General features: G+C 44.0%; 1 protein-coding gene across 2 annotated transcripts in view; it reads right to left on the reverse strand.

Moving 5' to 3' along the window:
- USH1C (USH1 protein network component harmonin) overlaps positions 1-25012 on the reverse strand; it is a 119537-nt gene that overhangs the window by 89643 nt on the left and 4882 nt on the right. Inside the window, exons 1-4 of one of the 2 annotated variants that reach the window (XM_053287649.1) lie at positions 16101-16169; positions 15759-15826; positions 8874-9017; positions 6627-6765 (exon numbers count right to left, since the gene is read on the reverse strand). In XM_053287649.1, coding sequence (XP_053143624.1) covers positions 6627-6765; positions 8874-9017; positions 15759-15826; positions 16101-16169 — 420 coding nt within the window. Of the gene's footprint in view, positions 1-6626; positions 6766-8873; positions 9018-15758; positions 15827-16100; positions 16170-25012 lie in introns of those variants that run through there. The other variant, XM_053287648.1, reaches the window with a different exon arrangement.

Raw genomic sequence — 25012 nt, forward strand, 5'->3', positions numbered from 1 at the left:
CCAGCACTGCCAAGAACAATGTGGAATCTCCCTGCTGCTCCTGGCAGTGCTGGTACACAGAGGCCGGGATTCGTTCCGGCCTCTGTGAATCCCACAATGCACCATGCGACACATAGCAATAGCAATAGCAATAGCACTTACATTTATATACCGCTCTATAGCCGAAGCTCTCTAAGCAGTTTTACAATGATTTAGCATATTGCCCCCAACATTCTGGGTACTCATTTTACCGACCTCGGAAGGATGGAAGGCTGAGTCAACCTTGAGCCCCTGGTCAGGATTGAACTTGTAACCTTCTGGTTACAGGGTGGCAGTTTTACCACTGCGCCACCAGGGGCTCATGCAATGCATTGAGGGATTCCCCTAAGAGATGGGCACTCTAGGCACCCATCTCTGTGGGTGGCTGGGCTAGTAGAAGCCTGGCTTGCTCATGGGCCCATAGCATAAGCACTTCTTCCCTTAATTTTGGCTAACAGCCAGTCTAAGAAGCAGGGCTAGGTGGTGCTGCCCCACCAGGATCGGGTCCGATCCCGGTAGTTCTCACACCCTAGCCTGGGTTAGGATTTGCGTGAGAACAGCTTCAATGAGTAGGGAGAACAGCCATGCATACTGTTGGAGATGGACTTCTAGTGCATCGACCTTTTGCACCAACTATCCTAATGACCACTAGGGGGAGTAGAGATAGTGAGTAAGGGTCTCCCTGACTGCTCTACCTGTCTCTACTCTATGACCCCTGACCTGACTCTTCCGCACTTCCTGTGCTGAGTCACAATCCTTTCTTTCCTCCTAGAGAGCAGATGGAAACATCTCTCTCTCTCCTTACCTATTCATTATGTAGTTATTTAGATTAAGTTTAGGTCTTTCCTATCCAAATGTATTTAACCAATAAATATTTAGTATTTAGTTCTACAAGGACCTCCATGTGTTTTCTCTAAATAGCTCCAACAACTAAACCATCTTCTGCTACCTACTATGTAACTGGAATGTGTGCTCATTCCTTTGTGCTCTGCTGTATTACCTATCGAGGGTAAAAAAATTAACAACCTCTAACACATACAGGACATGCTAAGTTTCCCAAACCATAGCAAGCCCAAAGACTGCTTCTTGCTAGCCAGCAAAAATTCACATTTCTTTCTCTAGCAGTATACAAGCTGCATCACTGCAAAATATTTTCTTCAGCTGCAGCCCATGTAAGAGGGGCATTTGAAGGTAAACTAGATTGCCTAACAACCAAAATCCATTGTTAGTGTCCAGATCACCCATCTGGACATCATAACTCACAACAGTATGAAGAATATAGTGATTGCTGAAACTTAAGATTCCAGCCTTACAGGTTAAGACTGACCATAGTTTTTACTGTCTTTTGCATAAATTTAATGGTGTTTTTTTAAAAGAACACTATGCCATCACCATCACCACCACCATCAGCACCATCAACATCTATTAATCCTATAGCAATGGACCTATTCACATGACACACGCTGCCTGGAATAAACCAGGCAGCTCGTGTCACCTGGAGCACCAGGAGCCCTCCAGTCCAAGCTGCTCCAGACCCAGGTAGCCCAGTTCCTGTACCCAGGTCTTGGTAGGTGATCGTGTGCACCATCACCCCTGGGTAACTGGGCTCCTGACCAGCCAGTTGCCATTTTAGGCAGTGAGCTGGGGGGGGGGGAGGAGCAGCCATGCAGAGCGAAACGGCTGTAGTATTGAGAGCAGCTGCTCCGCTGATTGCGCATTGTATGCTGGATTCCCGGAGGACCCAGCACAAGTTTTCCCCCTCCCGCCAGTGCTCTGACGCTCACTGCCTGTGCTCATGTGGGCGCATGAGTGCTGGAGTTTTGAGGAACCTCCTGCTCATCTGCGGGGAGGGAGGTAGGAGCCTGATCCCCACAAGCCCTCCCTAAGCCCTGGTAAAGGGCTGTGTGAACAACCATACTAAGTGCTATCCAGTGTTTAAAACAAAAGCTCCTTCCAACAATTGAGCAGATATGACACAAGAGAAAATGAGAGAGCAACAGTAAACAGGGAAAACATCAAAAGCAGGTATCACAGACGAAGCGACATAGAAAAGCAAGACAGAAGAGGTGTATTGTCAAAAGTGAGTCAAAAGTGGGAAATAGATTTTAACTGAATTTTATATCTTTAAATGGAAAACGGCAAACAAATAATTTCATGGTAGTAATTAGATAATAATAACCAGAATTATTTTTTTTATGGGGACACAAAAGGGGCAAAGTGCATTTATGGGTGGGAGAGCTGTGTCCCACAAATTAGATTTCTGAAACAGAAATGGGGGGGGGCAGTTGGGGTGCAAACTACTTGTGTGTGGGGATTTGCTCCCTCTGAAGCTGCCCTTGATAACAGCATTGTCCTAGTAATCAAATATGTGTGTATGCATGTATGTATGAAACACTATTTTCCTAACAGTCTACATAAAAGACAAAAAGAATACGCACACAAGTAGTGATATGCAAACAGGTTCGACATTCAGCTGGTTTGGTTCGACCATTCAGGGTCGAACCGAACCACCCCCTGTTCGGTCCAACCCCAGACCGAACCCCCCTGGGGGTTCGTGAGTTTCCCCCCACTTCCCCCCTCTGGGAGAGTTGTTTGAGGCAGTGGGGGGGATCCATGGGGTCCCCCCTCCCCCCACCAGCCTCCCTTAAGCTCAGCCACTCATCTTTTCCCCCTCAGTGCAGCGGGCATTTTGGAGGCCACCATGCCTGCGCAATTGGCCTCTGCATGGCCTAAGTTTGAGGGAGTGCCGGACCGAACTGGCCTGGTCCATTTAGGGTCCAGTTCGTATTTGGACTAAACCGGACCAGCTGGTTCTGAGCACACCCCTAGCGGGTAGGTGGGGAAGAAGGCAGGTTCCAACTCACATCCCTCCCGGACAATCAAGTAAATGCTGATGGGAGCATGGCTCGCATCCCCAGATGATCTGTGCTGCTCAAGGGTGTAGCTAGGAGCCTGTGTTCACCCCTCTCCCCAGCAGCCCCTTGGAGTGAGGGAGATAATGAAGAAAACTGGGAGGGTGGAGTTGGGGGGCCTGGATTATTTGAACCCATCCACTCAATTATAGCTACACACCTGGCACTGCTCCAAGACGAGTGTGGTACACTGGGGGATACCTCCACAAGATGGGCACTTTAGGTGCCTGTCTCTGTGTTTAATTGGGCTGCCTGCAGCCTGAGCAGCAGCTGAGAGAGCCAGCATAGCATAGTGGTTAGAGTGTTGGGCCTAGGACCGGGACCCCATTCAACCATGAAACTCACTAGGTGACTCTGGGCCAGTCATGTATCTCTCAGCCTAACCTACCTCACAGGATTGTTGTGAGGATAAAAATAACCATGTACACCACTTTGAGCTCCTCAGAGGAACAGCAGGATATAAATGTAAACAAACAAACAAACAAAAAAACCCTGACTAATGGCTGGGTTTAAAAGCAAGGTTAGGCAGGGTGGGAGTGCTGGTATCAGGAGCGATCCTGGTGCTATATATGAGCAGCCTAAGCCAGGCTGGGCTGCCCTAGTCTAGGTTAGGCTACTCGTGAGAACAGCCTCAAAGACTGACATCCAGACTATCACTGCACTATTGTGCAAGCAAGGGAAGGGGGGATTTTTGATGATCTCCCTTCTCTCTGAAGCCCACTGAGCATTACAGAAATATGTCCTTAAGGGTTGCACAGGGAAGGAGAGATTGTTGAAAAATTCCCCTTCCTCTGCTCATGTGGGACCAGGAGGCTTGTTGGAGCCTCCCGGAGGGGGTCTCCTCGTGTGTCGCCATGGCACGAAGCCACGCTGTGGCAGCACACGATCATAAAACCTAGGTTAGCAGAGTGCTCGCTAACCTTATTAAGTGGAGGGCTACGTTGGCGGGCTAGCCACCAGAGAACCACCGGGATCACCCAGTGAGCCCAGTGGTTCTCACGGCAGGGGGAAACCAGGTTGAGCTCCTTTAGCCTGGTTTCCCCCCCATCGTGAGAATAGCCTCATGGAATACTTCCCTATCCATGGGAAACAATGTTAGAAAACCACATACTTCAGGGAATAAATGTTTGCTAGTTCTACATACAGTTCTACATAACTGTTCTACATACAGTTAGCAGAAGGCTTTATCCCTACTTTATCTCGCAATATTAACTAACAGTATATTACCTGAAGCATTAAGGGGCTGAAAAAGATTAAAACAGAACATATTTTCATGCTTTCCATTGCTTTTACATTTTGAAAAAGGGTTCTTGTTTTACTAACTGAAATATAAGAAGCAGATTCACAATGGTTTCAAATTTTCTTTTTTTCACATTTCCTTTCACTTCTATTATTCATAATAGCTTCCAGCCCTTTTTACTCAATAGAATCTCCAAAGATATTATTATCTGGGAGAATGGCAAAAGAGGCAAATGAAACACCTGAAAAGGCAAAACACTATCCTTTCAGAAAAAAATTGAGAAATCACAGGAAAAATAGGTCAATGCATGAGTGTTTCAGTTACATATCTTGATTATGCTCCCTCCACACACACGCACAAACACACACACACTCTTTACATGGTAGAGAAACTACTTTCTTTCTCCTAGTACAGAGAAATTAATCAAGAAGGTATAGAAAAAAGGAGCCAGAAACTGATATTATGATAGAAGATCATTAAGCCTTTTCTCAGACCACCTTTTTTTCAAGTTTAGAAAATGTGTGGGGATTTAGCGAAATAATGCACATGGGTGAAATTTCAGAAGCATTTGGCTTTATCATGAGACAGCAATTTAGAACAATGGGCTGCCTGTCAACTCCCCTTATTTACTTGGTTCTAGAAAGTGTCTCGCACAGACTATTATGAAGGCACCTTAAGCTGATCCTTAACATCACATATTAACAAACCAAAGCAGACAGCTACATTTGGTGCAATCCACTATTGCTTGTGTATTAATAGGTACACTTAATAGTTTCAATAGGAAATTGTGAGCGTTTTTTGTTCATATATGCCTTTTGTATAAGCAGGGATTCATGGCTTTTTCTTCCCACAAGGTTCTTCCCCCCCCCCCATTCATCTCTTCACATATTCTGAATATGGATTGATCATAATCGAAACACTTTCTGTAACATTCAGAAAATAGAAATGCATGAGAAAATCCACTATGAAGTAACCACAAAAAGGCGACAGTTTGAGACATTTTGTACAGGTACCTGAGTACAAAATTCAAAAATGTGCCTTGTGAGGTATGAAGAGCACATGAGTGTAAAAGCCGCAGCATTCCCCTTTAAAATACCTTGGCCCAATCCTCTCCCAGTAGGGGGTATATATAAAAAAGAAAAACCACAACTTATACATATACGTGCACTTCATAGTGAATCTTATGCTTAGATCCCAGTTTCCGAGGTGTAAAACAAATGTGCAGCAGCAACAGAATCCAAGACTTAGATACCTCCTGCATTTGCTACTACCACAAATGCAACTTCCTAGCCATCTCCTTCAACTCCAGTAAGTAATGCAAACTAGAGTTTGGATAGGCTACATCTGCAGCAAGGCTGCAGTAGAGACTGAGGCATCTAGGCCCTGGTACATGGCAGTTATGTAACTGATTAACACTATAGGCCTGACTTAAAATATTCAGAGTGGATCCCACAACAGATTATCCAGATTCTGATCCCAAACAGATCTGAGAGCACTGGAGACTGACAAAAGCTAGCAAAACCCAGGTTTTCTGGTAGTTTCAGTTTAGTAGACACAGGAGAACCTTGTTATATGCAGATTCTATATCCACGGTTTCACGTATTTGCAGGTGTCTAATTGACATCCGATGTCAGTATCTATGGATACTAAACCCATGTATCTGCGATTCCTAGAGGGCTGGAAGTGACTGCTGAGGTCACTTGCGCCCTCCATTTTGTCACCAGGAACGATTTTGTGGCTTGTTTCTTTGAGGACTTTTCCCCTGCAGTTTTGGGGAGCATTTGGTGATCTGGGGGGCATTGTTGGGCACAAGAAGGGCACAAGGAGACACCACGGAGCAAGGTAGAGTGCTTTTTTCAACTGTTTATTGCTGTTTCTCTGTCATTTTCTGCCTCTTTTCTTAATAAAACAAGCATTTTCAAGTGATTTTTCTCCATTTGGGGGGCTTTTCACTGTCTGAGGTGAATATAGGTGAAATATGATTTCATGTGATCCCTTAACTAACTAACGGAATAATCTGCATTCATTCATGGCACTGGTATGAGATACTAGTGGCTACACATTATGGCATGGTATTCCATGTCCCTTTTAACTGATTGTTTACCAAGGTGCGTAAGAGCACTCTTGTGCAAAATGCAAGAATTGCGCAAATGCAATTGTGCAATGGCCATTATTTCCAATGACCAGTCATCACACAATTGTGTCTGTGCAATTCTTCTTTTGCACAAGAGCACTCTTGTGCAACTGTGTGCACAGTCAGTTAAAAAGCATATGGAACATTGCACAGTATGCCAGCCTATGCTTTTAAAGGTTGACTCAAAAACTGCCTCAGACTACTTCGTTCTCATACCCCCTTGCTAGTTCAAAGTCAGTTTCAGATTGTAATGACAATGCATCCTGGATAACTGAATGCCTAAAATGTTTTCTAGCTATGTGAACCAGAATGTTGTTCTTACCTGAAGACCAACATTATCTGCTTGTCCACCTTTCATTAGTTGAGAAATAAAAAGGCCACAGGCAAATTCAACACCTCCTCGCACACTTATTCCAAGGCCTTCAGGATGCAGACGATCCAACCTCACCTCTTTCAGTTTTCTGCAAAAGTTGGAAGACAGAAGAGGATAATCTGCTGAGACAATTCAAACAGTTAAGTTGTGACTTACAGCACTGTCCTAGACATGTTTATTTGGAAGTAAGTCCCACTGTATTCAAATGGGCTTACTCACAGGTAGGTTTGTATAGGGTTGAATTGCAGTCAAGCAGCAACCCTAAGCATGCTTTCCTGAGAATATGCCCCACTGAACACAGTGGGACTTCTATGTAAATGTACAAAGGATTGTGCTGTAAATGTTCCAGTCCTACCCTTCATCAGTGACAAGGCCTTAGACTTCTGAAGATCATGGAAAGTATGATCCGAATCCTAAAGAGGCACCTTTTAACGTGGTAATTCTCTATTTAGCAGGGGGAGAGTAACTGGCCTTATCCACCCCCAGCACAGTACCTCCAGTGACTGTTGCTGGTGTCTATCTTGTGTTTCTTTTTAGATTGTGAGCCCTTTGGGGACAGGGATCCATCTTATATATTGGTTATTTCTCTGTGTAAACTGCCCTGAACCATTTTTGGAAGGGCGGTATAGAAATCGAATAAAATAAATAAATAATAAAATAATTCATAGCCCAGTTAAACTGGAGTTCTTTCAATTGACTATAATACTTTTAGTTTAGAATGCAAAGGTTACTTCATGCCAAATAGTTGGGCTATTTACATGACTGTGCACGTGTGTGCGGTCAAGCAGGAAGGCAGGGTTCAGCCTACCTTCCCCAAACAACCGCTCGTAGCCCTGCTGCGTGCAAGCTATGCGCCCACACAACCCAAACTGCCGGGAGCAGGGTGGGCAAACAGAGGCAAGGACTTGTTCGAGCCTCCGGGAACCCTACAGTGCAACTCACACCAAGCATAGAGCACTGCGGGGTTCCACCAGAAGATGGGTGCTCTAGGTCAGGGATTCCCAACATTGGGTCCCCAGATGTTATTGGACTTCAACTCCCATAATCCCCAGCCCCAGTGGCCTTTGGTTGGGGATTATGGGAGTTGAAGTCCAATAACATCTGGGGACCCAGCACTGAGAATCCCTGCTCTAGGTGCCCATCTCTATGTCAGCACGAGCTTCAAGCAGCTCTAGCTGACACATGATCCCCAGAGTCAGGTTAAGGGTGTGTTTGCTCCCTTAACCTCGGCTAAGAGCCAGGCTTCAGTGCTGGGTTTATTTAGCACCACAGCACCACCGGGATCCACGTGGATCCCGGCAGATCTCAGAGGCAGCAAAGTCCAGGCTCGGCTGCTCATGCGAACAGCCTCTGTTTCTTATTAACATCTGTTAACCATCTTGCCTGACAATCAGGATGATTACAGAGTGATAAAAGGATGGATTTCTGTTCATTTTTTCAGCACATGCTTATAGATGAAGAGAGAATTTTAATCCATGTTAATAATTGTGACTATGTGGTTCTTTCAGAGTTTTATTTTGATCTGTATTTAAAACAATTGTCTGGCATCTTATGGTCTTGATGCATTTATGCCACTAAAACCCTTATTAAGTTACTCTTGTTTGATAATACTGTGCTTGCATACTAATTAAGCCAGCCTTATGGAAAGCAGGGCCTGCTACAGAGTGGAGTGGAGAATGGAGGATCAGCAACCAGCAGCTCTCACACTGTAGCTCGTTCCTTCTCTCTCTCCATGCCATCTTTTTTTTTAAAAAGGTCTATTTTGGCACAACAGACAGAAATTCAAGGTATGACTTGCATCTCCACCATGATGGAAAAAGGAGCACCATTAGAAAACAAGTGGTAACAACCCTAACCTCAGCCTCCACAAACCAAATACAGATTCACAGACTGTCATCTCTTCTGGGTTCAGATGGCCAGAGCCGGGAGAGCAGCTCTCTTCTGCTTCCCATCTAGTACAGGAGAAAAAGTGAAGATCTCAGGAGGTCACCTATAGCAGTCAGTGATTGTTTGGTATCAGCTTCCGGATACAAAAACAACTGGTCACTTGAAAAGCATGTCGATGTTTAGATGAGGACCAGTGCAAATCACTGCTCCCTATGCCCATGTATGCTTACTCATTCTTCAATCAAGAATTCTTCAACTGGCCAAAAAAAAAAAGTGCTCATATACAGCGGTACATTGTTTTATACATACCTAGTTCTTTTGGGTGTCAACTGATCATATTCTACTTGATGTTTTAATGGGATAAGAGGACGGATGGCCTCAAACAATGGCAGTCGACTTGGTTCATTGATTACATACTTCAGATCTCCCACCAACACTGCAAGATTCATGGATCTACAAAATGATAGGGAGGGTTATGCTGGAGATGCACAACTAACTGTTGACAAATACTGTTAATTTAATTAAAAATATGTTATCTGGTCTGTGGTCATGCTGAATTTGACTTTTAGATGACAGTATTGTATTTCATGAACACACTTAATGTGGTTAAAATAAAATATACATATGAGCATATAAGATTTGTTTACCAGCTGGAAAACCCCCACATGTTGATATATTTTCATACATTGTGACTATTTGGTTAAATAAGAAAGACATATTTGCTTTTGTTTTTACAGAGCCTGACGCTAGATTTTGATTACAAAATTCAGTAGCAGGTGGATAAATTTTGATGTCAAGTTTTTTAACTTGGAAGCTTTCTGCTTGCAAACTTTATGGATAGTTTAATATGGCTGGAATTGGTCTTGGGTCATTGGCCTAATATAGCATCACTTAAAAAGCATTGCATTACTGTTTGTATGTTTCTGTACCTAGGTAGAGAGTGGGCAATTGATTGGTGTGCAGGCAATCACTCCAGATTTGTGCAGATTGCTCTTTCCCTGCCCCATTCTATTTGTACATTTGCCTGATCTATGCAACTCAAAACTACATCAGAGCAAGTTGTTGTGTCAGTGAGGACTAATGTTGAACATCTAAGACAACACTTGGACATGAAGTGGCCAATATCATTTTAACCAAAATTACTATTCCTTGAGTATGAGAGAAAGACAGGTTCAGATGGACACATGAAGAATGTGTATGTCAGGACTGCGCCTGCTGTTCCTGATCCAAACTGAAGGTCTAAAAGAGCCTATGCATGTACATGTTCTACATGCTGTAGACTCTCTTCATGTGATCAGGAATGCTGAAAAATATTCTTTCATTCACTTTGGCTTAATGCATGGATGTTTTGGCAGAGCGAATAAGTGTGATTCTGCTCCCCTCTCCAAGTGAGAAGGGAGCATGATTGACAACCCCTGCTAACTTGGCAAAGAGGCACCTTTTAACATGGTGATTCTCTTTATTTAGCAGGGGGAGGGTAACTGGCCCTATCCACCCCCAGCACAGTACCTCCAGTGACTGTTGCTGGTGTCTATCTTATGTTTCTTTTTAGATTGTGAGCCCTTTGGGGACAGAGAGCCATCTTATTATTTATTATTTCTCTGTGTAAACCACCCTGAGCCATTTTTTGGAAGGGCGGTATAGAAATAAAATAAATAATAATCAATAATAATAATCTAAACACAGGGCTTATATGGCTGTTGTTCTAACTGCCAAATGCCTATGATACTGCGTTGGCTCTGATATAACTCACTTCAGACCTTAAGAACATAAGAACAGCCCTGCTGGATCAGGCCCAAGGCCATTCTATTCCAGCATCCCATCTCGCACAGTGGCCCACCAGATACCACTGGGAGCCTATAGGCAGGAGTTGAGGGCATGCCCTGTCTCCTGCTGTTACTCCCCCTGCAACTGGTACTCAGAGGCATCCTGCCTTTGAGGCTGGAGGTGGTCCACAGCCTCCAGCTACTAGCCAATGATAGACCTCTTCTCCATGAAGTTATCCAAACCCTTCTTAAAGCCATCCAGGTTGCTGGCTGTCACCACATCTTGTGGCAGAAAATTCCACAAGTTGATTATGCGTTGATTATGCGTTGTGTGAAAAAGTACTTCCGTTTGTTGGTCCTAAATTTCATGGCAATCAATTTCAAGAGATGACCCCTGGTTCTAGTGTTATGTGAGAGGGAGAAGAATTTCTCTCTGTCCACTTTCTCCACTCCATGCATGATTTGATAGACCTCTATCATGTCTCCCCGCAGTTGTTTTTTGGGGGGGGGAAAAGCCCCAGGTGTTGTAGCCTAGCCTCATAAGAAAGGTGCTCTAGGCCCTTGATCATCTTGGTTGCCCTCTTCTGCAGCTTTTCCAGTTCTACAATGTCCTTTTTTAGATGTGGTGACCAGAACTCTATGCAATATTCCAGGTGTGGTCGCACCATAGTTTTGTATAAGGGCAATATAATATTAGCTGTTTTATTTTCCATCCCCTTCTTAATGATCCCTAGCATGGAATTGGCCTTTTTCACAGCTGCCACACATTGAGTCAACACTTTCAACAAGTTGTCCACCACAACCCCAAGATCCCTCTCCTGGTCAGTCACCGACAACTCAGATCCCATCAGCATATACTTGAAGTTGGGTTTTTTCGTCCCAATGTGCATCACTTTACATTTGCCAACATTGAACCGCATTTGCCATTTTGTTGCCCTCTCACCCAGTTTGGAGAGATCCTTTTGGAGCTGACAGTCTGTTGTTTTGGATCCTTTTGAAGATATCCTTTTGGAGCTCACAATCTGTTTTGGATTTCACTATCCGAAATCGTCTGGCATCAGATGTGGTATCATCCAATTTAAGCTATAAATTTGGTATCATCTGCAAATTTTGCCACTTCGCTGCTTACCCCTACTTCTAGATCATTTATGAATAAATTAAAAAGTACCAGCCCCAGTACAGTTCCCTGGGGGACCCTACTTCTTACTTCCCTCCATTGTGAAAACTCTCCATTTATACCTACCCTCTGTTTCCTGTCCTTCAACCAGTTACCAATCCGCACATGTACTTGTCCCCTTATCCCATGACTGCTAAGTTTTCTCAGGAGTCTTTGATGAGGAACTTTATCGAAAACTTTTTGGAAGTCCAGGTATACTATGTCAACTGGATCACCTTGATCCACACACTTGTTGACATTCTCAAAGAACTCCAAAAGTTTCGTGAGGCAAGATTTACCTTTGCAGAAGCCATTCTGATTCTCTCCCAGCAGGGCCAGTTATTCTATGTGCTTTACAATTTGGAGGATGGAGGATACTTTCCATCAATTTGCCTGGAATGGACATTAAGCTAACCAGCCTGTAATTTCCCGGATTGCCCCTGGACCCCATTTTGAAAATCGTTGTTACATTTGCTACTTTCCAGTCCTCCAGTACAGAGCCTGATTGTAGGGATAAGTTATATATTTTAGCAAGGAGGTTGGCAATTTCACATTTGAGTTCTTTGAGGACTCTTGGATGTATGCCATCTGGCCCTGGCGATTTGCTAGCTTTCAGTTTTTCCAAACAGTTTAGAACATCATCTCTTGTCACTTCGATCTGACTGAGTTCTTTAGCCTCCATCCCCGAAAAGCCTGGTTCAGGAACAGGTATATGCTGTCATGCCCTCGATTTCAGATAGCGAGGAGGAAGGGGAAGCTGACAGTCTTTCAGCCAATGCAGGGGTGCCTGAGGGGCAGAGCCCAGCTGTCAGTTCCCAAGAGATGGCTGAGGAAGGTCCGGTCGATGTTTCAGAGCAGGCACAGCAATCAGAGCAGGCACAGCAGTCTGAGGCAGCAGAGACAGCGACGGACAGACTAGAAGATTAGCTGTGCAGGCAACCCCCACTGACTCCACAGCAATGGCGTGTCACAAGGCGGAGAGCACAGCTGGAAACTATCAGGAGGAGTAAACGCCTCTTGCAGAGGGCTGATAAGCCTTGAATCCCTGCCAGCTGAGAGTTATCAGCTTGGACTATAAAGCACATCAGCAGCTTTCTGTTAGCTGCTGGAAGACAACATTTGTCAACCCTCGTGTCGACAGCTTTCAGCCCGAGCCTGATATAAAGAGCTATTCCGAGCCATGTTTCATTTCTGCAGTGCAGTTTGTATTGTGGACTACCTTCCTGGACTTCCCTTCTGGATAGCCAGATTGCTGACAATGCGCAGTATCCTCTGCCATGAAGATGGACGCAAAGAACTCATTTAGCTTCTCTGCAACCTCCGTATCCTCCTTAATAATCCCTTTTATTCCCTCATTGTCTAATGGTCCAACTGCCTCCCTTGTAGGTTTACTGCATTTGATGTATTTAAATAATTTTTTGTTATTCTCCTTGATACTTTTAGCTAAATGTTCCTCAAACACTCTTTTTGCCTCCCTTATTGTCACCTTGCATTTCTTTTGCCAGAGTTTGTGTTCCTTTCTGTTCTCTTCATTTGGACAGGCCTTCCAATTTTGGAAGGAAGTCTTCTTCCCTTTTATGGTTTCTTTGATGGTACCTGTTAGCAATGCTGACAGCCTCCTGGACTTAGTGGTACCTTTCCTCCTTCTTGGTATACAATCTAACTGGGCTTCTAGTACTGTGGTTTTGAGTAAACTCCATGCATTCTGGAGTGAAGTGACCTTCCTGATTTTCCCTTTCAACTTTCTTTTCACCATACTCCTCATTTTGGAGAAGTTTCCTCTTCTGAAATTCATATGTCTGTGTTAGACTTCCTTGGTGATTCTCTCCCCGTATGTATGCTGAATTTGATTGCACTATGGTCCCTAAAGGGTCGATGACACTGACATCACACACCAAGTCCTGGGTGCCACTCAGGATTAAGTCCAAGGTCGCCTTCTCTCTGGTTACTTCCAAGACCAACTGTTCTAGGGCACAGTCATTCAGTGTATCTAGACACCTTGAGTACAGATCTTGGTTTATTTCAATTAAGTATGTTAGAATTAACTGAGAGTGGTCAATTCAGATGTCACAACCAGTCTTGGTTTATTTTAACCTAAATCATAAGCAGACACTTCTGTATGATGTCGTGTGGGATCAGGCTTAACCATGGTTCCATATTACATCTACATCGGCCCACTTAGTATTCAGGCTTTTTAGAACTTAAACTACTTGCAAATCCAATCTAAGCATGCTTCTTCAGAAGTAACTTGATTGCATTCAACACGGTTTACTTTTAAGTAAGTGCAGTGGGGACACCAGAAAAAAAAGTTGAAGGTGGACACCGAAGGGGAAAGTGCATTTCTTGTTTGGCAAGCTGAATCTCACATGTTAGATTTCTGAAACAGAAATGGCAGGTCAGGGGGGTGCAACTGAGGGGGTGTTTGCCCCCTTTGTCCCCCTTCTTGAGCCACCATTGAGAAGAGTGGCTATTGCATTCCTAATGGCATTTCCAAGGGACTTGGCAATAACAGGAAATACATGTGCATTTTTAATTGAGGGGATTGGTACCGAGAAGCAAAACATAGAAAGTCCTTATGGCAACTTTTCTTGTTTAGAAAACAGAATAACAGAATGAAACTGTAGCTATTCTCTTGGGCTCAAGCAGAATTACTCCAGCCTAACCAGTGGCAGACCTAAGCCACTAATAACTGTTAGTGTTTTGTACAACATCTGTCATCATAGATACTGGACACCCTAGTATGTTACTTGATGTAGAAGTAACACATTATTAATGGCAATTAAATACGTGCCAGAAGGATAATCTCCAAATATTAAAAGGCACTCCAAACTGAAAATGCATAGTGTTCTCAGTGAAACACATAAATAGCTACATAAATGAATGAATAAATAAATACAGAAGCTAATCAGTATGGGTGTATCCACTTTTGATAACATAGAATACAAAAAGTGTTAGTTTTGATGATGATGATGTGAAATACAATTACATCAATGTACGTAGCGCTTTACAGAGTAACATGTACCAAAAAAGACAGGTCCCTTCTCTGAGGAGTATACAGTCAGAATTTCAGAGGAAAGGAAGACAACAAAGGAATAGGAGGAGAATAGAGGAAAGACAGAGACACAGGTAACCAGGGAAGAATATGCATCAAACCAGTTAGCAGCTTTATTTCTATAAAGGGTCTGTCATTTTAAAATATGAAATGTGTATCTAGCAAAACATTGATGGTATTAAATGGATTTCACTGAAATCGGTGACACAGATTTTAGCAATACAACAATATTGTACATTTTATTTAAATATTAGTAAACATTTCTCAGCTTTGGCAGGTAGCTAAATGTTTGAGTTAAGAGTTAATTTTGCAGTTCCAATGAAGTTTTAAATAATTAACAATGCTGAATGCATCCTAATTCCGCAAGCTGCAGGCAATGCTTTATGAATGGAGAAGCAATTAGATGGTCCTGACTGAAATCAAACCGGGTGTGTAGCCAAGACCATACAAAACTATAGTGTAAGACAAAGACCACATGGAAACTTGGAAACGTCTACATTTCACTTCACTGAGCTGCTATTAATTAAGATATGTCCGGAAACTATTATCTCTCCCCTCCCTGCAAACCACTCACCTATGAAAGGTGGAAAAATATACTCATTACCTCTAAAATATTGGCCAGGTGCTGATTCCATTATTGCTGGATAAACATACACTATAACACTACAGATATCAAAACCATAGTTCAATTTTCTGAATAAGGTTTTTTAAATGAGGTTTTAAAAATTAAAAAAATTCTGAATACGTTTTTTTTTAAATGCAGGGGGGCATAGAACAAAAAGGATAAAATGGAATTTATGGATTATTCTTATGCTAAATGTGGATAGATTTACCAACTTGATTGTGAAATGATGCAAAGGTAACAACCAAATTTCATGATCAATATTTCCAAGTGAGTAAATGGCCTTTTGATGTTTAAAAAGAATTGCTCCAAAAAGACATATTCACATGCTCTCTCTCTCTCTCTCTCATATATCTATGCAGCTCGGAATAAGTTTCCAGGAATAAAGCAGCAATATAATAAATAAGCGTGTTTATTCTTGGTTGTGAGAAGCTAAAACCATTTTGCTAAAGTGAAATCAGATAGTTTCTCTGCCTGATTTTTTATGGATAAGGTTGAGAAGAAACTCAGTTTCCACTGTTTATTCAGTTTCCCTCCTATCTAAATGTCACACTGCCACAAGAGTGAAGGTTGTATGAAAACTGAAGTAAGAACTTACTGGTGATACATCCGCAGCACATCATAGAGATAATCTTTTTCTGCTTCATTATCAACTAACAGATCAACCTGAAAAAAGGGATAATTTTAATGTAATTATCCAGCCACAAATTATGAATGTTAAAAGACATACCAACCAAATATAATAATCAAACAGCAAAAACCTGTTATGTTGTTATGTTTACCAGAAACTTCTTGGAAAGACAATGTTTCCTATAAACCTGAAACCAAAACCACGTCTGCCTTAAAAAAAAAAAAAAAATCCTGTGGAATTTATAACCATACCAAAATCTAGACATTCCACACTGCAGTGCAACACTGTAATAACATGCAATTAACTTACCTGATAATGACTATATTGTTGAATAAATATTTTCAGAAACCTTTTAGGCCATTCACTAATGTAGCACATGACCATGCCCAATGCCAAAACCAGTTATATTTTGTGTTCAGTGGCTCTAAACTACACACTTCAGCATCCTTCTGATGAGGCTGTGTAGAGTCCCACAGTAAAGTAGATCACTCCTCATAGCTCTGCTCTGATGTCTTGACAGAGCTTGCTGCTAGGTAGTTTTTCTTTCTTCACTCTCTGTAACAACATGTTCACTTAAACTGGTGTCAGATTACAAGACTTTCACTTTGCTAACTGTGCTAAAAAAAAAAAAAAGTTCAGAGTCTTCCTAGGCTATCAGGCAGCACAATATGCCTCTGTGGGTTCTCCTGAAACCATAGGAGTGACCACTGCAGGGGGATTTCCATACAGTAAATGTCAATGTTTTAGGGTGATTTATTTTATGAAGGACCAAATACTACATAACTGAAAGTCAGTTAGGAAGAGAAAATATGAAGCTCCTTTATAGCTTCATACTGAGCAAATAGATACCGTTTAAAGTGGTGACTTTAAATTTTTATTTCACAGGGGGACAGCACCTGTTCCTATCCAAACCCAGCACAGCATTCCTCCAGTGGTTGTTGCTGGTTTCTACCTTTTGTTTGTTTTCAGCCTGTGAGGTCTTTTGGGACAGGAAATAATCTTGTTTATTTTTCCCTATGTAACCTACTTTGAAAACTGTTGTTGAAAAGCGGTATATATTTGTAGTAGTAGCAGAAGGAGTAGGTGGCCATTGGTCCATCTAATCTAGTATTATATACTCTGATTGGCAGCAGCTCTCCATGGTCTCGGGAAGTGGGCTACTTTATCTGAGGGTGCCTTCACCTGATAATCAGGAAGTCACATGATAATCACTTCCAGAAGACATGTTGTCCAAACCCAACAAAGTTTGGTCCCTGAGCCTTCTGGCCAACATTCGCCTGACATTCTCCACCCAATTTCAAATGTAGGTTGCAGATGGGTAGAGAATATGGGTTGAATGTTGGGTAGAAGACTCGGGAACTGCACTTTCACAGGTTCAGATGACAGTAGTCTAGCCCCCCTGATCATTCTGGTTGCCCTTTGGGGCAGCTTTTCCAATTCTATAATATCCTTTTTGAGACATGGTGACCTCATGTACACAGTATTCCAGGTGTGGTCACACCATAGATTTGTATGAAACATTATAACAGTAGTAGTTTTATTTTCAGGCCCCTTCCTAATGGCCCCTCCCATGGAATTTGCCTTTTTCACATTTACTGTGCACTGAGTTGACACTTTCAATGAGCTGTCCATCCCCAAGATCCCTCTCCTTATCAGTTACTGTTAATGGCTACATTTTCATGTAACACAGAACCAGAGTTTAGTGGGCAGAAGTTGTCTTTAGGGGTATGCATGGAACCGCCAAACTGTGGTCCGGCACTGGGGTGGGGGGTAGCTTTAAGAGCGGCGGGAGGGTTTACTTACCCCTCCCGCCGCTTTCCCGCTCTGGCGCTGTAATTGTAGGAGTAATTGGGGTGGCAGGATACCTTCTTGCCGCCCCTTCCCCGCTGTTGCTGTAAAAAAACTCCCAGGAGTCCTTTGCGCATGTGCACGTCACAGAGATGTGAAGCGCGCGCACGATGTCTCTGTGACGTGCGCATGCACAAAGGACTCCTGGGAGCTTTTTACAGCAACAGCGGGGAAGGGCGGGCAGGGAGGTATCCTGCCGCCCCATTTACTCCTACAATTACGGCACCAGAGCAGGAAAGTGGCGGGAGGGGTAAGTAAACCCTCACGCCGCTCTTAAAGCTACCCCCCCACCCGAACCAGACCGCCCAGGTCCAGACCGGTCCGGAGGCATTTACAATGGCCTCCGGACCGGTCCGGGCCCATCCCTAGTTGTCTTACTGTGATGTCTGAACACACGCAACTCCGGTTCCACAAGGCGACCGACCTGACGTTTTGCTTTTGAAACCCCAATCTGAACCCTCAGGTTGTAGTGAGTTTTGTCACTCCAACCTGAGGTTTAACACAGCATGCGTTGTGTCTGAACTCAGAAGCACAGGCTGCATTTCCTTCAACCAGAGTTGAGTGAGGAAGCTCCTCCCTCCCTCTGGCCATGCTTGACTGTGTGGGGGCTTGTCCTTCATGCCAGAAGGAAACCCGCACAGCCAGTTCCCCTTCCTCTCTGCAGTCTCGAGGTGGGGTGGTGAGCGGAACCATTGGTCCATGGTTCCGCATTATAGGCGAATGCAGCCAATCTTGCTCTCCCTAAACCTCCCATTTCCTACTGAAACTTGAATCGGTGTCCCTAAGTCTACACTTGTAGTGCTGCTGTCAGTTCTGCCCACCCATTTAGCTCTTTAGTTGCCTGGACCTTGGCTTAATCTTCCTTAGGCTATGAGGCATGGCCCATTATTGTGTCATTTTGTGGCAACCTATCAGGGACTATGTAATCATTGCAATATTTCTGTAGATAATATAACACCCTAGTCCTTAGGCATTTGCTGCAACCTTTCCTTCAATTTGTTGTTGTTGTTGTTTTTCTAAGGCTCATTTAAAGGAACAGCCCTCAAATTAATTTTTGTATTCTGTCAGTGTAATAATTTGGGGCTATAAATTTCACACTTGTTGCCCAATTTGGGCCTCAAAGGGTTCAAATTGACTGGAAGACATAACAAATATGTTTTGAATAATTTGTGGGAGCATCAAGGAAAAGGTACAGAATAGAGGGTGCAAAATATAAGAACAGCCCTGCTGGATCAGGCCCAAGGCCCATCTAGTCCAGCATCCTGTTTCACACAGTGGCCCACCAGATGCCACTGGAAGCCTACAGGCTGGAGTTGAGGGCATGCCCTCTCTCCTGCTGAATCAGAATCAATTTTATTACAGCCTTAAGCCAACCAGAAAGAAAACAGTAGGAAAACATACAGCAGTACAATAAATATCAATAAGAATATCAAAAATATAGAAACAAACATGCAGATAAAACTAGAAATACATTATAAAAAACCATGGCGAGATGTCTGTCTCATAGCCCCATAAATGAACCTAGCCACTTTCTTGGTGACTTCGTCATTAGTGTCAGCCAGGCACTAATTAAGGAAAAAGGAATCAGGCCTACCAGGGAACTGCTGTAAAATAGGAGCCAATAATTTTCTCCTAGAATCACGATATAAGGGGCAATATAGCAAGATGTGAGTGACAGTTTCAAGGCTACCCTCTCTGCAAGAGCACAACCCCGAAGCAGTAGGATCTTTAGAAAACCTGCTTAGGAGTATATCTTGCTGTTACTCCCCTGCAACTGGTATTCAGAAGCATCCTGCCTTTGAGGCTGGAGGTGGCCTATAGCCCTCCGACTAGTAGCCATTGATATGTAAAATATGTGTGGAATAAATATTGTCTATCAGATTTCACTTAAGGAGAAAGAGAGATTCAAGGCTTAGCCTTTCAACTGCATGTTAGACACCAGTTTTCCCTTCCATTTAGCCTGCTATCAGGAACTATGCAACAATCAAATAAGATTTACTACTGGAGTGTAACTGCAAAAGCAAATCATAAGCCACCCACACTTCTCTATCAATGGCAGCTTTCACAGTATATACACTGCTATATACACGCTCCATTTCATTCCATGAAAGATAGGTCAGTGTCAATGCATAGACTTTTCAGAATAATTTCTTAAAGAAAATTATCAACTGCAGTATCTTTCATGGGAAATGATAATATTTTCCTGATATGACAGCATTAAATAAAATTGCTTTACACATGTAAGTCTCACTCTGGACTCCTCCCTTGGTGGTCTGAGAGAGGGGTGTGAGGAGGTTCTGGCACCTGTGACCTCATCGGCCCCGTATGTCCCTTCTCCACCTTCACACTCTGTGTGGCATTCCAGAAGCTGCTCCTTCACCCTAAACAAGGCCTGACAGCAATCACGCTCTCACCAAGGAGAGGCACGGCAGTCTCATGGGCACCCCAGCTCATCACAGAAATTTCTGATCACAAAAATGCCCTTTTCAGACAAACTGTAACTATGAAGAGCACAGGGATGGTGATGTGTCTCAATACGTTAGTATCAGGGCAGGACTTTAGAGCACACTCTGGGATGCTGTACATCCTCATGTCTGAACAAGGCTCATCTGCTCTTGTGTCACTATCCTTCAGTTACAACTGAAAGAATCATTAATTCTGTCGGTGACTAAACCATTCTGGATACTTAGGCAGTGACAATTCTCATGGTCCCTGCCCTGATCTACCTGCCCCTCCTATCTCATCAAAATGCCCCCAGGGAGCCTTTATGCAAATAGCAGCAGTGCAAAGGTGGAAAGGTGCTGAGTCATTGGAGGGCAGGGTTTGAGTGAATAAGTGTGTATGTGTGAGATTGAGAACTAGGAAAGGAAGGGAGGGAGGGAGAGCAGCGTGCCATGTGGAGGATGGGTCTTGGAGGAATTGGAAGTTAAGCTGGTAGGAGTAGACAGAGTACAGGCATAGAGCAGAGGCAGTAACTGGCAAAAGGAAGGTGCCAAGACTGCCCTCTGCATGCTGTGGCACAGCAAAGAATGATGACAGAGTCACACAGTAAAATGGGATTGCAATCAATATAACAGGTCAGTTTGAGTCCAGAGTATTACATCATCATTTTATTTATATATTATACATATTTATATACCTCCCCATCTATCAGCTCTGGGTGGTTCACAACAAGTAAAGCACCAACATAATCAATTAGAACCAGTGAACGCGCCCCCCCCCAAACAACATAAAACAGTTTAAAACAATTAAAAACTAGCTTAACCTGTGCAGAGCACCTGCGCACTAGTACTTGATTGCTTCCATCACCCCCTGCCACAGCCCCTCTCACCTCAGAGATCTCCCCACTCTCACCTGAGCTGCACTCCTGCTCCTCCTCCTACATCCAGTTGCTTCCATCCCCTTCGCCCCTCTTGGTCATGGCTGCAGCATTGCTGGTGCCTATTGGCCAAGCTGCAGCCCCCTATCACCAGAGACTTCCCCACCCTCACCTGAGCCCTGCTCCTGCTCCTCCCCACAGGAGCAGCAGCAGCGGTTGACCAGGCCCTCCCTCGCTGCTGCCATCGCCATGGCCGCTTGTTCCCCTCAGGCCACTGAAAGGCCTGGGCCCATCCCTTGTCTGCCTGCCTCCCTCCGCCAATGGCCTTGGTAGCCCCAAAGAGCAGTAGTGGTTGACTGGGCCCTTCCTTGCTGCCAATAGGCACAGGCATGGCTGCTCATTCCCCTTGGGCGGCTGACAGGCTCAGGCCTGTCCCTCACCCTCCCTTCTTTCTCTCTCTTCTCCACTCACTCTTCCCCTCTGTCTCCCCCCCCCCCTTATTCTCTTTTTCTCTCTCTTCCTTCCTGAGTTAACAGATCTTGTTCATCTTGTTTCCTCATGTAATTCACACAATAGTAGCCTCCTTCTTCTGAAGGGGCTCTTTCCTCCCTCACGACCCCTCTCTTCGCCGACCCCTGCCCACTATCCTTTTATTTGTATATATTCCCCCCCTTCTCTACAATCAAGAACATCTTCCAACCAGTAACAATTGCATTTTAACTGTCCTTAATCATCACAGGCTCTTCCTCCCATCTACATATGGAATCCCCACTGCCCAATCACCATGGTGCTTCTGCTCTCACAGGCTCTTCCTCCCTATCTGCATATGAAATCTCCACTGCCGAATCACCATGGTGCCAATGCTCATGAACTCTGGTGAGAGCTGCCACGCATTGAATTAGCCACAGGTAATTAGTCTTAGAGAATTATATATATAATAGATTAAAAATCCTGGAAGGCCATACCCCCCACCCCGCAAAAAATGTCTTAAGGGTTCTCTTGAAGGCCAGTAATGTTATTAAGCCTCAGATTTCTGTGGGGAGTGCATTACACAACCTAGGAGCAACTGCTGAGAAGATGTGATCCCAAGTCACCACCAGATGGACCTTTGAAGGCAGACCTCTCCAAATTACCTTAATGTGTGGTGGGGATCCTGTAGAAGAAGGCACTCTTTAAGATTACTCAGACCTAAGATTACTCAGACCTATACACCATTTAAGACACAGTGCTAAAACAATATAAAAACAATTCAAAAACAATTAAAACCATTTAAAATCAATTAAAATAATTTAAAGAAATAATTTAAAAACCTTGGATGGCCCGGCCAAACAAGTATGTTTTTAGGGCCCTCTTAAGGCCGACAGTGAGCCTAAACTGCGAATATCTGCTGGGAGTGCATTCCGAAGTCCAGGAGCAGCTACAGAAAAGGCCCAGTTCCGAGTTGCTGCCAGACGTACTAGTGGTAACTGGAGATGGACCTCTCCAGATGACCTCAATGTGCGACAGGGATCATACAGAAGAAAGCGCTCTTTAAAGGCTCTGGACCCAAGCCGTTCATGGCTTTAAAGGTAATAACCAGCACTTTGTATTTCACCCAGAAACATACTAGCAGCCAGTGCAACTGTTTTAAAACAGGCATAATATAGTCTTTCCGGATTACCCCAGAGACCAATCTGGCAGCTGCATTTTGAACTAACTGAAGTTTCCGAACTACATACAAAGCAGCCCCATGTAGAGCGCATTGCAGTATGGAAGTTACCAGCTGATGCACCACTGTTTTGAGATCGTTCTCTTCAAGGAATGGACACAGCTGTCATCGAATCAGTTGAAGTTGATAGAAAGCGCTCCTGGCAATAGCCTCCACCTGAGATACCAGGGTGAGGCCTGGATCCAAGCACACTCCCAAGCTGCGTACCTGTTCCTTCTGGGGGATTGTAACCCCATCCAGCACAATAATATCTAACACACCCCTCAAATTCTTATCCCCCACAATGAGCCCCTCTGTCTTGCTTGGATTCAGCTTCAATCTGTTATTCCTCATCCAGCCCATTATTGCCTATAGGTAGGCATTTAGGGAGTGAAAACCATTTCCTTTAGTTGTTGTTGTCAATGACGATGACGATGACAAGGATAAATAGATTTGGGTGTCATCAGCAAACTGATAACACTCAGCACCAAAACTCCTGATAACCTCACCCAACGGTTTCATGTAGATCTTTAAAAGGTGGTGATAGAATGGAACCGTGAAGGACACCATATAAGAGCTTCTGTTTTGAAGAGCAACTGTCACCAAGCACCAGCATCTGGAATCTATCTGAGAGACAGGAGTGAAACCATGTAAAGCAATGCCTTCTATCCCCAAATCCATCAGGTGACTTAGAAGGATACCATGGTTGATGGTATCAAGAGCTGCTGAGAGATCCACAAGAACCAACAGAGTCACATTCCCTCCATCTATTCCTTGGTAGAAGTAATCTCTCAGGCCAACCAAGGTTGTGCTCTAAAGCCAGTTTGAAATGGGTCTAGAATAGATAATCCATTTCCTCAAAGACCACTTGGAGCTGATTAGCCACCATCCTCTCAATCACCTTGCCCAACCATGAGAAATTGTTCTCATCACCAAAGGATCCAGGGCAGGCTTCTTAAGAAGAGGTCCTTCAGACAAGGGGCATCCTGCCCTCCCTCAGCAATGCATTAAGAGGAGAGCTGGTCTTGTGATAGAAAGCATGAATTGTCCCCTTTGCTAAGCAGGGTCTGCCCTCATTTGTATTTGAATGGGAGACTACATGTGTGAGCATTGTAAGATATTCCCCTTAGGGGATGGGGCCGCTCTGGGAAGAGCACCTACATGCTTATATGTAGAAGGTTCCAAGTTCCCTCCCTGGCATCTCCAAGATAGGGCTGAGAGAGACTCCTGCCTACAACCTTGGAGAAACCGTTGCCAGTCTGTGTAGACAATGCTGAGCGAGATGGACCAATAGTCTGGCTCGGTATAAGGCAGCTTCCTATGTTCCATTAATGATATCAACTAAGCTGTCTCCAATAATCTCCCTGAAATCAACCATGTTGGTCATGGATTCAGAGATCAGGTGGTAGACCACACTGCTCTAAGCAGCTTATCAACATCCTCAGGAGTCAAAGACTGAAACTGATCCAATCTAATCCTACAAGAGGGATGGCTGGACACCCCCATAATGGACTCTGCAGAAATAGTGGAGTCCAAATCAGCCTAGATACAAGAGATTTTAGCTCCAAAGAACTCATTAAACATATTACAGCAAGACACAGTCACTGGAGTCAGATTTGAAATAGACGGAACCTGAGTTAGATTCCTCACCACCCATGATAACTCTGAAGAATGTGAGTCTTGAGATACCATGCATGTAGACCAGAATTGCTTCTTTGCCACAAATGGACTCAATGCTGTGCCTTGGAAGATTTGAGGCGAGTTCTCCTCTACTTGCATTACAGTCATCTCCCTTACTGCTTTAGCCCTTGTGGCTTTTCTGTATACCATGGGACTAATTAATAAAAATTAATAAATAATGCTTAGAAGCAATCATGTCTACTGCCCTGATAACCAGGGCATCAACAGAATCACTGGCAGCAGAACTGACTCTGAAACCCTCCAAGGCCTCTTGTAATCCTGCTGATCCAGCAGCCTTCTTGGGCAGACCATCCTAACAGGTCCACTACCCCACAGGGGTGAGCTGGTAACCAACATTAACCAGGTAGTGGTCCATCCATAACAATGGGGAAATTACAACAGCTTCCACCCAGGGAACACTGCCCTGTTCCAAACAAATCACCAATGCGAGACTGTGGTTGGCAACGTGAGTTGGTTGAAGAACTAGTTGGGATAGGCCCATAGTCATGGCCACCATTAACTCTTGAACTGCACCAGAGAAGCCAGCCTCAAAGTGGACATTGAAGTCCCTCCCCCCAACAAATGTTTGGGAGAATCCAACACCAACTCTGAAACCAGTTCTGTCAGTTCGGTGAGGAGTCTTTTGGGCAGGATGCATGGTACACCAACAGAATCCCCAATCACTGG

The sequence above is a fragment of the Hemicordylus capensis genome, chromosome 1, assembly GCF_027244095.1.
Source record: "Hemicordylus capensis ecotype Gifberg chromosome 1, rHemCap1.1.pri, whole genome shotgun sequence".
Classification (NCBI taxonomy): Eukaryota; Metazoa; Chordata; class Lepidosauria; order Squamata; family Cordylidae; genus Hemicordylus; species Hemicordylus capensis.